The sequence below is a fragment of the Erinaceus europaeus genome, chromosome 10 (genome assembly GCF_950295315.1).
Source record: "Erinaceus europaeus chromosome 10, mEriEur2.1, whole genome shotgun sequence".
Taxonomy (NCBI): domain Eukaryota; kingdom Metazoa; phylum Chordata; class Mammalia; order Eulipotyphla; family Erinaceidae; genus Erinaceus; species Erinaceus europaeus.
The window spans coordinates 120576769-120592074 of NC_080171.1; the positions used below are offsets into that span (position 1 = coordinate 120576769).

At 42.3% G+C, this 15306-nt stretch overlaps 1 protein-coding gene across 6 annotated transcripts in view; it reads right to left on the minus strand.

Annotated features, from left to right (window-relative positions):
- The window catches only part of ARHGAP28 (Rho GTPase activating protein 28), a 203347-nt gene that overhangs the window by 20950 nt on the left and 167091 nt on the right, over window positions 1–15306 (minus strand). For all 6 annotated transcript variants that reach the window (XM_060200701.1, XM_060200705.1, XM_060200702.1 and 3 more), the window contains exons 9-10: window positions 10694–10771; window positions 5356–5518 (exon numbers count right to left, since the gene is read on the minus strand). In XM_060200701.1, the coding sequence (XP_060056684.1) occupies window positions 5356–5518; window positions 10694–10771 (241 nt within the window). The remainder of the gene's footprint in view (window positions 1–5355; window positions 5519–10693; window positions 10772–15306) is intronic.

The window sequence follows — 15306 nt, forward strand, 5'->3', positions numbered from 1 at the left end:
GTCCTATCCAATAAAATGGAAAAAAAAAATGGCCTCCAGGAGCAGTGGATTCCTAGTGCCGGCACTGAGCACTAGCAATAACCCTGGAGGCAAAACAAAACAAAAAACCTGAATAAAAAAATAAATAACAATAAACTAAATGGGTAAATCATCTATTTTCATCTTACCATCTTACTGAGGAAACCTGGCCCTCATCTGTTTGGTGGTGAATAGTTTAGTAAGTTAATTCATTCCCTATATCCTAGTTGAGTCTCTTTATTACAGTCATTATTTTCCCAGAAAGTTATTAAACTTCAGTATCGAGTGTTTAAATGGTGAGTTATTAGTTTTTATGAGCAATTTTTAGACCAAGTTTGAAAAGAGCAAGTAGTTACTATGAGCCAGTGGAGAAGCCGCTATCTTCTCTCCAGTGCACTTCAGAGTATAAAGAAGAGCCGTTCACACGCACAGCACATGTACACAGCTCCCCTCCCACAGTATTTCTCATGACAAGGGCAGCAGACTCTAGGGAGCCAAAAGGCTGTTTTTCCCTGCTGGTGGCAGCCCAGAACTTCCTGACTTCCTGCAGGCTTGGTTGGTATCAAATCAATGACTACAGTGTGATACTTTTCACTTTGAAAGTCCCACAAAGAAATGTGGAGCCTCTGTGAGCCTTTTCAGGGTATTTTTCTAGATTCCCTCCTTCAATGAAGTGCACTGGCTACAGTCAGAAAAGGAACAAATACGTGAAGGAAAATGATTTATTGCTATGCCTGTCTTAATTTAAATACGACTGACTCTCTCAACACAGGATGCAGACTTGTCCTTGAATAATTCCACAATACAACACACTGCTGCCCTCCCCCCATAATCCTTTGTGACATCCGGGGATTCTAGTGGGTTATTTAAACCACAGAACAAGACAAAACGAGTACCTCTGTCATCCATTTCTTTTTTATTTATTTTTATTTTTAATTTTTTATGTTTATTTTCCCTTTTTGTTGCTGTTGTTTTTTATTGCTGTAGTTATTATTGTTGTTAGTGATGTCATTGTTGGATAGGACAGAGAGAAATGGAGAGAGAAGGGGAAGACAGAGAGGGGGAGAGAAAGACACCTGCAGACCTGCTTCACCGCCTGTGAAGCAACTCCCCTGCATTTCTCAGGGCAGCAAACTTTACAGAAAATTCTGTGTCTGGGGATTTAAAGAAAGAAAGGAGTTGGAGTATTTTCCCAAAGCAAAGGACTCTGGGGTGGGGTGGGTGGATGGGGGGAGTACAAGTCCTGGAAAAGGGTGACAGAGGACTTAGTGGAGGTTGTATTGTTATGTGGAAAACTGAGAAATGTTATGCATGTACAAACTACTATATTTACTGGCAATGGTAAAACATTAACCCCCAATAAAGGAAAAAACAAACAAACAAAAAAAAGAGAGAGAAAGAAAGAAAGGGGGGATTTCTGCTTCTGGTACTGGCTTAATAAGCTCCTACCTAATCACCCTTCTGGAGATAGAAACTACAGACAAAGTCCAACCACCACTACAAAACCCAAATGACTCGAAGCAACAGAGAACAAACAAGTAGGTCCCAGTTCTTCAGATCTGAGTGTGAGGTCAGTGCACAGTCAGTCAGGGTAGCAGCAAGTGGCTAAACGGGGCTGGGTGGGCGTGAGCCAGGTTGAGTGCACGTTACAATGCAAAGGACCTGGGTTCGAGCCCCCAGTCCCCACCTGCAAGGGGAAAGCTTGGCGAGTGGTGAAGCAGGACTGCAGGTGTCTCTCTGTCTCTTTCCCTCTCTACCACCACCCCCTCAATTTCTGGCTTTCTTTATCCAATAAAAGGTAATTAAAACATTTTTAAAAATCATAATAAGACTGTCTGAAAAAAATCAGAGGATAAGAGTTAATGATGAACCACAACCATTGTGAGGATATGGGGGGTTCCCAGAAAAAAGAGGTGACAGATAAAGTCACCTGAATCTGATATAAAATTCACCCCAATCATGGCTGATCCATGCATTTGTGGTGTGGTTCAGGTAAAACTTAAAATAATGCAACTAAGGGGAGTCAGGCAGTAGCGCAGTGGGTTAAGCACACGTATCACATAGCACAAAGACCAGCAAAAGGATTCCGGTTCAAGCCCCCAGCTCCCCACCTGCAGGGGAGTCGCTTCACAGGCGGTGAAGCAGGTCTGCAGGTGTCTGTCTTTCTCTCCCCCTCTGTCTTCCCTCCTCTCTCCATTTCTCTCTGTCCTATCCAACAACAACAACGACAACAATAATAATAACTACAACAATAACCAAAACTAAACCCAAACTCAAACTTTTTAGAAATATTACAATGTTTAAGATACAGTTCGATCTTACTTGACAGTAAGAGGGGGCCTATTTGGAAAGGGAAAGATAATCAGCAGGGACTGGTCCTGGGAGAACTCAGATGCTGGGACAGACACGGGTTCTGAAGCAGCTAGTGTAACTCAGGCCCCGTGTCTCCTAACCACATTTCACACTTACACAGCAATGGTGTCCAGAGGTTGCGTAGAATACAGCTTATGTATGTGAGAAGTCATATCATGGGGCTGGGCGGTAATGCAACAGGTTAAGGTGCAAAGCTCAAGGACCAGCTCAAGGATCCCGGTTCAAGTCCCTGGCTCCCCATCTGCACGGGGCGGGGGGAGTCGCTTTACAAGTGTTGAAGCAGGTCTGCAGGTGTCTGTCTTTCTCTCCCCCCTCTTTGTCTCCCCTCCTCTCTCCATTTCTCTCTGTCCTATCCAACAATGACAGCAATAAAAATAACAACAACAACAACAATGATAAACAACAAGGGCAACAAAAGGGGAAAAAATTGCCTCCAGGAGCAGTGGATTAGTAGTGCAGGCACTGAGCCCCAGCAAGAACCCTGGAGGGAAGAAAAAGGAAAAAAAGTCTTATCATACACTCTGAAGTTTGCACACCAACAAAGTCATCTAAAGGTGCATCTGATGGTACCCTTAACCTGTTGCTAAGTGAGATGCAGTTCTCTGAAGGGTGTAAAGAAAAAAGAAAGTTTTGAGCTGGGGAGACAGCACAGACAGCACAGGGGTTATGGAAAAGAGTGGTTATGCCTGAGACTCAATCCCAGGTTCAGTCCTCAGCACCACCATAGTCCAGAGCTGAGCAGGGCTCTGGTTTTTCTCTCTGCATCTCCCTCTTTCATTAAAATAATTTAAAAATATGTTTACGTGGTCCGGGAGGTGGCACAGTAGATGAAGTGTTGGATTCTCAACAAGTATGAGGTCCTGAGTTCAATCCCCAGCAGCACATGTACCAGAGTGATGTCTGGTTCCCCCCCCCTCTCTCCTTCTATCTTCATGAATAAATAAAATCTTTAAAAATAAAATAAAAATATATGTTTACAATAGTCAGTAAATAAATCTAAAATGCCTACAAAGTGAAAAAGCACCAATTACAAACTTTAGAAATAAATAAATATAAATATAATCTGAAACTAAAAAGAATAAAAGGAACTATTCTACTTTTTGGAAAATATTTTTCATGATCATATATCGTATTCATATTTATTGACTGGATAGAGACTACCACAAATTGAGAGGAAGGGGGACAGAGAGAGGGAGAGAGACAGATACCTGTAGCCCTGCTTCACCACTTGCAAAGCTTTCTCCTGCAGGTGCGGACCAGGGGCTTGAACCCGTGTCTTTGCACATTGTAACATAGGTGCTCAACCAGATGTGCCACCATCCGGTCCCTGTAACTCTTCCATTTTTTTTTTTTAATTTAAAGATTTATTTATTTATTAATGAGAAAGACAGGAGGAAAGAGAAAGAACCAGACATCACTCTGGCACATGTGCTGCCGGGGATCGAACTCAGGACCTCATGCTTGAGAGTCCAAAGCCCTATCACTGTGCCACCTCCCAGACCACTTAACTCTGCCATTTTTCTATGCAAGTTTCTTCAATCAACCAAAGCCGTATTTTACAAAGAAAAGAAATGCTGGCCACAGATGGCATGTGAACTAAAGCTTAGAACAGAACTGCCTTGCCTATCATAGTCTCTTATCTAATGGCATGAAATGTTATTCTGTAAATCTGGTTTGCTTAAATATTTTGAGGGTCTGTAATGTGCTAACATGCAAGATAAATTCTGCCATTACAACCTGAACTATTAGTTTCATTAGTTATGGATTTATAGATTTTATAGTTCTGGCCAATTTAGGGAAGTCGTAAACTGAAAAACAGAAATCAATAGATGTCACTTGCTCTGCTCACACTATTTATCTAAACTTAATATTTAAATGTGTGACTGACATCTTCAAATGAAGAGTTTTCTCATTAAAGCTTGGATTTTGGTTCTCATTTCTACATTGTCACCAGTACTGAGCAATGGTCAGTCAGTCTTTCTGTAAGGGAACGGGTCAGAGACTGGCCACAGCTTGATTTACAGTCACTAATTACTTAGGAGATCTGCACAGATGTAGACTTCACATAAGAGTTGCAGGGTTTGCTTTGCTTTTTTTTTTTTAACCAAAGCCACTACTCAGCTCTGGTTTAGGGTGGTGCTAGGGATTGAGCCAGGGTCCTCCGGTGCCACAGGCCTCAGAGTCTGTTTTGCTACTAACGGTGTTATCTACCTGACCATCTTTTTAGGCTTCTGGCCCCTGCATTACTTGGCATGCCAGTCAAAGCCCCTTTTATGTAATCCCACTCCACTTTACTAAATCTTTCTCTATTATCACACCCTCTACAGGAGTAAGTCTTAGGCTGTAACTGCTAAATCAGTCTTTCACTGCCAGGTAAAACATCCACTTTCCAGTTTCCATGCTTTTATTGAAGTACGTCACTTAAGGACTAATTCATGTAACTGTGTAATTTTCAACAACACTGTGATATTGTGATTTTGAGAGACAAAGAACCTTCTGTGTAGAATAGATTACCTACTGTATCTCAAGAGGAGGAGATCTTTTATTTTTGAAGTAGTGTTACACAAAAGATACTGTGTATAGATTTACTCGAGACCCGCCACAATCCTGCCAAGTAATTATTACCTCTGATTTATAGGCGCATGAATGAAGTTCAGGACGGTTGATTGCATGGCTAACAGATGGCTCAACAGGAATTCAAGTCTCAAGGGCCTGTTCTTTCTAAAGGCCCTTCTGCCATTTAAAGATCATAAAATTCTCTAAATTATAGCTACAGGACTTAAATATATAAACACATAAAGAGATGTCTGTCTCTCATCAAAGTCAGTATGTTACCAAGCACTGGTGAGGAAACAACAAATCGATACGTCTAGGAGCACATTTTACTAGCTAATTTCCTTCTGCTCTGGGTCACTTTATTTGTCTTATGTCTTAGCCTATTCACACTTAATTTCTCCCACTTACTTTCCAGTAGAGAGATGAAGGCAGGTATATATTCCACAGGGAAGAGAGAGGTGGGTAGTTCTCTGAAAAATGCTTTTAACATAACTGCAGCTTCTCGATGGCACATTTTGTCCCATTTAAATTTATCAGCATTAAATCTGGTGTCCAGTTCTTCACGATATTGCTGAAAAAAATCAATGATAAACAATTAATATTCAATGAATCTTTACCATCGGGCTCCCCTCGACCCTCTTGAAAACGAATGATATTGATGATCTGAATGACACCAGTGAGGGAGCTTGCTGAGTGCTTTGCTCAGATCACAGTTTCACTGATGTAGTGTTGGCAGGATGCCACGTACCTATCACCCATGATAAATGTACTGCTAGGTTTTTTGAAAAAGTCTTGATTTTCCCTTTACTCAACATGCTTTCCTTCTGCTGCCCTGCCATCGATTTTTAAGTGAAGTCCAGAATGCATGCCTATCAACCACTTCACTGACAGAATGAGAAACATTCCAGTAAATGAACTCTGACCTCACTGCATCAGTGGAAGCAAACACGCGTTGGAGCTGTTCCGGCAAAGCTCTATGCCACGATGTCTTCCATTGGGTTATCTCACTCTCCATGCTGCTTTCCAAGTTGCTTCCTGCTGCTCCCTTAAACCACATTTTACTTATTTAACCCAGGCAGTTAGTTCCTGACACCCAATCCTTTGAAAAGGAGAAGACTGACAACTTTCAGTTCCTTTAAGGCCTCTACTTCAGTTTCAGGAGAAGCCTTATTCATCCAGTTCTGACCAAGCAAAGCCAGAGTCAGTTCGCTCATCTGACCTTATCCTCCCAGAGAGCAGCTCATTAACCGTCCCGACATAAATTCTTTCATGATTTTGAGAGTCTGCTAATCAGGGGCTGCACCCTGGCTGGACACATCATTTACAGAGAAACAAACACTGCGCAATCTGCTGTTCCTTACTGATGATGATGATGATGAAGATTGTCTTCCTGTCCTCAGACAATCTTACAGAACAGTAAAGCTATGCAAGCAATCTTTTGCTGATAAATACACTTTATAAGTCATAGAAGTGTACATGCAATGCCTTTCTCAAAAGAAACAGAAATAGGCTTGTGTAGACTAGGCTCTGACGAGACTGGGCGTGTTGGGGGTGGTATGGCCACAGATACAGACTGGGCCCTCATGACAGCAGAATCCGTGAGATCCAGTCTCTCGCTTCAGAAGCCCTGTTGTTCTGTGGATGGGACTATTCCATGAAATCATAATGTAAAATCAGGGGGGTTAAATGCTATCAGAAAGTTCAGTACTGAACGGGGCTCCTACTTGGTCAGAACCCGCAGCTTCTCCCTTGTCTCCCTGTGAAAGAATCAATGTCTACTGGAGCCAAGTACTGAGAACTGGTGAGGAGTTTGCTAGGGAAAGAGGAAATAGAAAAATTCCCTGGACCCAAGAAACTGTTGAAGTAGCGACACAAAGTGATGGCTGTGGGGGTCTCCCCTGGGCAGACAACCTCACCAATATGTCCTGGAACCCCACTTCCCCAGAGTCTTACCCCACAAGTGAAAGATAGAAACAGGCTGGGGGTGTGGATCCACCTGCCAACACCCACGTCCAGTGGAGAAGCAATTACAGAAGCCAGAACTCCCACCTTCTGCACCCCATAAAGATCTTTGGGTCCAGACTCCCAGAGGGATAAAGAATAGGGAAGCTTCCAATGGAGGGGAGGGGGACATGGAGCTCTGGTGGTGGGAGCTGTGTGGAGTTGTTCCCCTGTGATCTTCCAGTCTTGTTCCTCATTATTAAATCCCTAAAAGATATCCCAGAGGCTAAGTCAGACAACACAATGGTGACACTGGGGAGGCAGCGCAGAGTAAATGGCAGTGGATCAGCCCATTCTCCTCTTCCTGGTCTGTGATAAACCTCAGTGTACCATGAGGGGAAGTGAACAAGCACGCACGCTGGGGAGGAATAGCACTTCATTTTATCTGGATAAAAGTATAAAACAAAAATGAGCGCCTGTTCTCTTTTGGTTTTGAGCAGAGAGACTGCGGGAGATCTGAGCAGAAACCTTGTCCTTCCCATGAAAGAGTTCAACGTGAAACCACACAAACCAGATGTCTGAATCTACCTTGCCAAAAGACAAAGAGTGTTTAGAGATTAAACGAGTTTGTGCTTCCTGCCTGATGTTAATTAGGACACTAGGCAAAGGTCAAAAGCCCTGTCCTTCTATCTCCTCTGAGCAGAGAGATGACCTAGTTCCATTTCTGAAGTACTTTTTATATTAATGCAAGGGACATGCCTCTGGCTTCAAAAACCAGTCCAGGAAAAGACGCCAGCAGACCAGGTAATGTGATTATAAAACACTTAGAGCAGCCTCGGAATAACTGAAGCCAGTCAAAAACAAAAAGCCTCGTATGTCAAATAGTCTGCCTTCACCCATAAAATGTATTCCCCAATGTCGGGATCGAATTTCTGTCGTTTTTGGAAAAGGAAATCACTGGAAACACCAGAGCATTAAACTGATTCCAAGTGACCTCAGGTCTCAAGCGCAGGAACGGGGATCCTGCTTGGTCAGAACCCGCAGCTTCTCCCTCGTCTCCCTGTCAGACTCACTACATCCTGAGAGCGCAAGTCAGGGCTGCATTGTTCACGATGACCCATCAGTGTCAGTGCTGTGCACTCGGCACAATTTAAGGACAATTAACACATTTTTTAGCCGCCTCCCCCCCAAGCACATTTCTGGGGAAAAAAAAAAAGTCTAATGGATAAAATAGGCATTTAAAAAAACAGCTTCAAGTTTGAGCACAGTTGTGAAATACAGACTCTCCTAACATATCAAGTTACATGAGTTTTCGACCTCCCCCCCCCCTCCATTCTCACCCCCATTTCTGGTCACTGGTCCAGATTTCTCTCAGACTAACTTTTGTGGAACTCAAACTATGAAAACATCTGGATTGCATTTTTTAGATTAGCAACAGATGGAAATAGGCTAAAAACTACACAATGAAAAAAAAGTCTTTTTCTTTTCCAGTGACTTTTTTTTCCTTCTTCTTTAAATGGTACAATCTTCCATCATAAGAGAAGAGGGCAAAGGCTTCAGACTGCATGGGTGATTTTTCAAGTTGAAACTAGCATCCTCTTTAATGAATGAATATGGTACAGAAAAGCAAGCACCTTTAAGGATAATGTACATGAATTGTTAGATTTTGGTGAGTATTTTCAGTCAAAGATTAGCAGGAAAGATTCGTGCACAAAATAAATAAATAAATAAATAAATAGAATTAATGTCATGCAACCTTTTCCCTTTATTTTGTAAGAGAATTTAAAATCACACGTGAGTGCATGCCTGCAGCTGTCTATATAAATGCATGTTTGTGTGCATAAGCAGACACACACACACACACACAGTGAAGCTGGTAAGAACTGTGCAAATACAAATTCCTAATTGCAGACAGGTTCAAAGGGATGAACTTTAATTTTTTTTTTTTTTGCCTCCAGGGTTATCTGATGCTTGGTGCTGGCATTATGAATCCACAGCTCCTGGTGGATATTTTTTTCCATTTTATTGAATAGGACAGAGAGAAATTGAGAAAGGAGGGAGAAATAGAGAGACATGTACAGATTTGCTTTGCCATTTATGAAGCGTCCCCCTCCTGCAGGGGAGCGGGTGGCTTGAACCTGGATCGTTGAGTGGGTCCTTTTGTGCTTAATACTATGTGCACTTAACCAAGTGTGCCACTGCCCAGCCCCTCTGAACTTTAATTTTTTTTTTTTAGGAAAAGATTTATCTACATAATATGAGATGAGAGATGATAGAAGGATGGCAACCAGACAGACAGACAGACAGACAGACAGACAGACAGACAGACAGGTATTGATAGGTAAGTAGTAACTATAACCAAAATACTCAAGACTAGCAAAAGGTGATGGTGAGGAATGAGCCAGCAGTCTGGGGGCTGTCAGGCAGCAAGTTCTGTGACCTAACAGGCTGAGCTAGCTCCTGGCCCTGGAGGCTACGTCTCTTTAGAAGATTCATTTCTTTGACTTCATTTTGGCTTTCTGGCTATACAGACAGAATCAAAGAGCTGTGATAACTTGTATCCTCCGACTCAGAATAGACTGCTTTCAGCATATGTAACAACTAGACTCAGAAAGACTGAAAGTAGAAATTCAGAGGCACTCCACAAAGGATAAGCTTCAAGGAGCCTTCAGGAATTCTCCTTTCTGAAGGAATGTGAGCCAGTATTGGCTATAGGACTTTGGGAACTCCCAGTGTCAAACAAATGACCTTCTTGAATAGCAGCTTCTTGAATAATGTGTCATTCATTGTCATTTCATTATCACATTGATGAGGAGGGGGGAAATATGGAATGACATAGTGTATAAGAATCTGCTGCATTTAGTAATTTTTTACTCCCAGAGAAATCACTACAAAAAAAAAGTCTTTTTCTTTTTTTAAAAATTTTAAGTATTTATTTATTTATTTATTCCCTTTGTTGTTTTATTGTTGTAGTTATAATTGTTGTTATTGATGTCATCGTTGCTGGATAGGACAGAGAGAAATGGAGAGAGGAGGGGAAGACAGAGAGGGGAAGAGAAAGACAGACACCTTCAGACCTGCTTCACCGCCTGTGAAGCGACTCCCCTGCAGGTGGGGAGCCTGGGGCTCGAACCGGGATCCTTACGCCGGTCCTTGCGCTTTGCTCCACGTGTGCTTAACCCTCTGCGCTACCGCCCGACTCCCATAAAAGTGTTTTTCTTTTCTGGTGATTCTTTCATTGTATGGTACAATTTGCCAGCACAGAGAAGAAACCAAAGGCTTCGTATTGCATGAAACTAACATTACCTTAAATGGAATTGAGTTTTAGAATTGCTGAGTGAGAATTCTAGTGGTTACAGTCATCCCTACAAATTCTTACAAGGTCTTCCATGAAAAAGAAAAGTCAAAAATATTTCTACATTTAAGGCAACTGATAATGGCCTAAGGTGGCTCACTGAATAGTGACTCACTGAATTCCAAGAATCACAAACCAAAGTGTTTTACCCCCAAAACAGTGATGGGACATTTCAACATTCCCAAACTAAAGACAAATAGCAACTTCTGATGGTGAACTGACATGTCATTTTGGTTTTGAGTATCTTCTCTTCTTTCTTTTGTATCACTGTTATTTTAATTTAAAGGGATAAGCACCTCTGGGTCAGAGAACAATATGTAATCATTAGGTACTAAGGGACATTAATATCAACAACAGCAGCAACAACAAAGGACTGAGAAGCTGATGTTTGCACGAACCGGTTCTGTCTAGTTTAGATCTTTAATGAAGAAGAAAGGAAACACTCAGTACCTTTACTTTGGCTGTGCATCCTGAAAGTCGAAAAATTCCTTCAGATTCCAGACCCGACTCCTCAACTTTCTCAAAAAACTAGAAATCAAAGATAGATGGCAAGAATAAATACTTCCACATGATTACAACATCTGAAATAACAGTGATGATGACAACAGTTGAGAAACTGCCAAGCATACAATACTTAAATGCCTTTTTAAATGTTCACAACCACTCCATGAGGTCAACATTGGCATCCAATTTGCAAGTGAGGAAATGGAGAATTAGAACTACTACTATATTACTTTCCCCAGAATGAACCACAAAAGTAACGGTATCTTTTCCATCACCAGGAAAGTGGAGGGGAGAGTGCTTTGCAGACACCTATCACAGGGAGTTGAGAAATTGTACTCGTGTCAATAACTATACTGAAAAACCATTAATCCACCAATAAAGTGATAAAAAAAAACAAAAAGAAATAGCAAGAACCATCTAATTTTGTGCTCTTAACTCAAGATCCAATGAAAACACACTCACACACAAATTAAACCCTAAGAAAAAATTCTAAATTTATTTTCATTATTTTGGTGACTTTGGTTAAGATATTAGAACTCTAGAAACCTAACTATAAAAAAACTTAAGAGCTCAATCCCCCTACACCACCATAAACCAGAACTGAGCAGTACTCTGGTTAACAAAAAAAAAAAAAAAAAATCAGACTTTTGTGGTCCAGGAGGTGGCACAATGATAAAGCTTTGGACTCTGAAGCATGAGGTCCTGAGTTCGATCCCCAGCAGCACATGTGCCAGAGTGATGTCTGGTTCTTTCTCTCTCCTCCTGTCTTTCTCATTAGTAACTAAATAAAATATTAAAAAAAAAAACAAATTTAAGAGGAGGGGAGCTGGGCAGCTGGGCAGCTGTGCACCTAGTTGAGAATACATTATCATGCTCAAGGACTTAGGTAAAAGGTAGCCCTGCTGGCAATAGATAAAGATTTAACAGGGAGTTGGGTGATAGCACAGCAGGTTAAGTGCACATGGAATGAAGGGCAAGGACTACTGCAGGGATCCTGGTTCGAGCCCCCCAGCTCCCCACCTGCAGGGGGGTTGCTTCACAAGCATTGAAGCAGGTCTGCAGGTGTCTTTCTCTCCCACTGCCTCCCCTCCTCTCTCGATTTCTCTCTGTCCTATCCAGCAATAACAACAGCAATGACAACGATAACAAGGACAACAAAATGTGAAAAATGGCCTCCAGGAGCAGTGGATTTGTAGTGCAGGCACTGAGTCCCAGTAATAACCCTGGAGGCAAAAAAAAAAAAAAAAAAGACTTAACAGCTCTTCTGACACCTCAAGGTAATGATTATCATGGAGAAAAAGTAAAAACAAAAACTATTACATGTGTTGTGCACTTACAGAGCCCGTTCTCAGCACTTGGCAGATGTGGACACATCGTCATGATGCTCTGAGGATGGTATTCTTATTCCCATCCAGAGCCTGAGAAACTGAAATGAAGGCCTTCCCCAAGCTCACAGAGAGGCTCCAGAGTCTTTGCTACTTTGCTTTCATAATGTCTAGAATTAAGAAAATTATTGTGCACATGGAGAAAAATATTTTTTGGGGGGAAGAAACATATCTGTAAATCTTGCCCACAGGAATGGGTAAGTACTACCTCAATCTGTTTGAAATGAAGATAAGTATCGCTAATACTTACTAAGTTGTTAATTTTATTATAACTTCAATCTTTTTTGTTTTTTTCTTGCTAGGGCTCAGTACTGGCACTATGAATCCACTGCTCCTGGAGGCCATTTTTTCCATTTTATTGGATAAGATGGAGAGAAATTGCGATGGGAGATAGAGAGAGGGAGAAAGAGAGATATCTGTAGACCTGCTTCACCACTTGTGAAGGGTCTCCCCCTGTAGATGGGGAGCGGGGGCTCGAACCTTGATCCTTGTGTGGGTCCTCGTGCTTGGTACTATGTGTACTTATCCGAGTATGCCACCGCCCAGCCCCCAATTCTGACTTGTTTACTCAGCACTTACGCACACCTTCTCTCTGCTACAGTCTGTGTTAAGTTTTGGTATGAACATAGTAACATATGTTAACAATATGTCAATCTGCTCAATCTTTGATTTTTTAAATACATTTTCTTCACATTCTTGTCTTTTACACAGAGGACAAGGTTGTAGTTCTGGTTGCAGTTTAAGAAGAGAGAGAGAGAGAGAGAGAGAGAGAGAAAAAAGAAAAAAAAAAAAGAGAGAAAACCTCAGAGTCACCATATCCTTGCTCTGGCTCTACCCCAGGCTCTGTTCTGTCTCTACCTTTTGCTATGTGCATTTGGGCAAGTGAGCTCACCCTGTTAACACCTCAGTTGTCTCCTAAGTAAAATACAGATGGCAACACTAACTTCTTCAGGCTGTGTGGAGTGAACCAAAGCCGAGAGCATATGGATGGTGTAGCCAAAGTCCTGTGCTGGGGAGAGGCCCTGTACACACTGCCGTGAGGTCAGCATCCTCTGGCTCTCCCGCTGCCCTCCTCCCTGACAGCCACTCAATCATACAGGCTGAGAAGGAGCAGTGTCAGCAACAAAATGAAGATAGCAGCTAATAAGACACAGAATTACGGGGGCCGGGCCGTAGCACAGTGGGTTAAGCGCACATGGCAGAAAGCGCAAGGACTGGCATAAGGATCCCGGTTTGAGCCCCCGGCTCCCCACCTGCAGGGGAGTCGCTTCACAGGCGGTGAAGCAGGTCTGCAGGTATCTGTTTCTCTCTCTCTCTGTCTTCCTCACTTCTCTCCATTTCTCTCTGTCCTATCCAACAACAGCTATGACAACAATGACAATAAATACAACAAGGGCAACAAAAATGGGGGGAAAAAAGACACAGAAAGGGGAGTCTGGGGGTAGCGCAGCGGGTTAAGCTCAAGTGGGGCAAAGCGCAGGGACCAGCGCAAGGATCCTGGTTCGAGCCCCCGGCTCCCCACCTGCAGGGGAGTCGCTTCACAGGCGGTGAAGCAGGTCTGCAGGTGTCTTTCTCTCCCCCTCTCTGTCATCCCCTCCTCTATCTATTTCTCTCTGTCCTATCCAACAAATAAGGACGACATCAATAATAACTACAACAACAATAAACAACAACAACAAGGGCAACAAAAGAGAAAATAAATAAATATTTAAAAATTTTAAAAGACACAGAATTACTAGTGTGAATAAGTTAAGAAAATGCTTCTTCAGTCAAGTCCTAGGTATTATTAAATTAAACCCCAATGAATTGTGGTGTATTTAAGGCTTGACATTTGTTGGTGGGTACCACTGGTGAACGAGTTACTTAGTGGGTGTAAAATCAGCCTAGTGGCTTAACAAACTCCTCAGCTCCTCAGCAAGGATAGGTACAGAGGTAGCTGCATACACCTGGCTGCCCGTCATCAGAGGGCTGGCTGAACAAGTTCCGGGACATCTATTCCATGGAGTAGCACTCTGCAGTCATGAAGACGAGATTGTGTGCTTTGGGATAAACATGGAGGGAACCAGAGGTGATGATGCTTAGCAAAATAGATAATGAGATGAAAGACACTACCATTTTCGTTTCAGTCATATGTGGAGTCTCGAGATCCGATTTATATGAACTTGCCAAAAAAAAAAAAAAAAAGAAATCCAAAGAAAACAGAAGCAAGCTGTAAGACTTAGGAGAGCTCTGGTGATTATCTTTGGGACGGTGAGGACACAGAACCTCGGTGGTGAGTGTGGTGTGGACCTATACACTGTAATTGTACAGTCTGGTAACAAACTACTAATAACAATTTAAAAAAAAAAAAGTAGTTGAGGTGAGGGTAGATAGCATAATGGTTATGCAAAGAGACCCTCATGCCTGAGACTCCAAATCACCTGCACCACCATAAGCCAGGGCTGAGCAGGGCTCTGTTAAAAAAACGTAATTGCGGGAGTCGGGTGGTAGCGCAGCGGGTTAAGCACACGTGGCACAAAGCACAAGGACTGGCGTAAGGATCCTAGTTCAAGCCCCCGGTTCCCCACCTGCAGGGGAGTCTCTTCACAGGTGGTGAAACAGGTCTGCAGGTGTCTGTCTTTCTCTCCCCCTCTCTGTTTTCCCCTCCTCTCTCTATTTCTCTGTTCTGTCCAACAACAATGATATCAATAATAACTACAATAATAAAACAACAAGGACAACAAAAGGAAATAAATAAATATAAAAAATTTTAAAAAAAGTAATTGCATACAGGGGTTCAGACAATAACACTTTCAAAAACCTCACATATCAATAATCTTCCTTGTCTAGATGCATCCTCTCTTCACAGTTAAAGCTGGAAAGTCGTTGTGGAAAATTCATTTCAAGGACTATGAAGACAAATTCAAAAATACCCATGCTATGGCAGGTCTCCACAAACATGTGTCGCCAGTTAGTCTGCTGTTGGTTCTTAATGGTCACCTTTGACCCCAGTCAGAGCACATACACAAATGTGTGTATGCAACAAGTACTTTCAAAATACCAAGAAAGAGGCCGGAGATGGTTCACCAGAAAGAGCATGTGTTTTACTAAGCAGGAAGCCCTAGGTTCAAACCCTGACCCCACCTGGTAGCACCCCGGGTAATGCCACAACACCGTGGGAAGCTTTGTGGATGG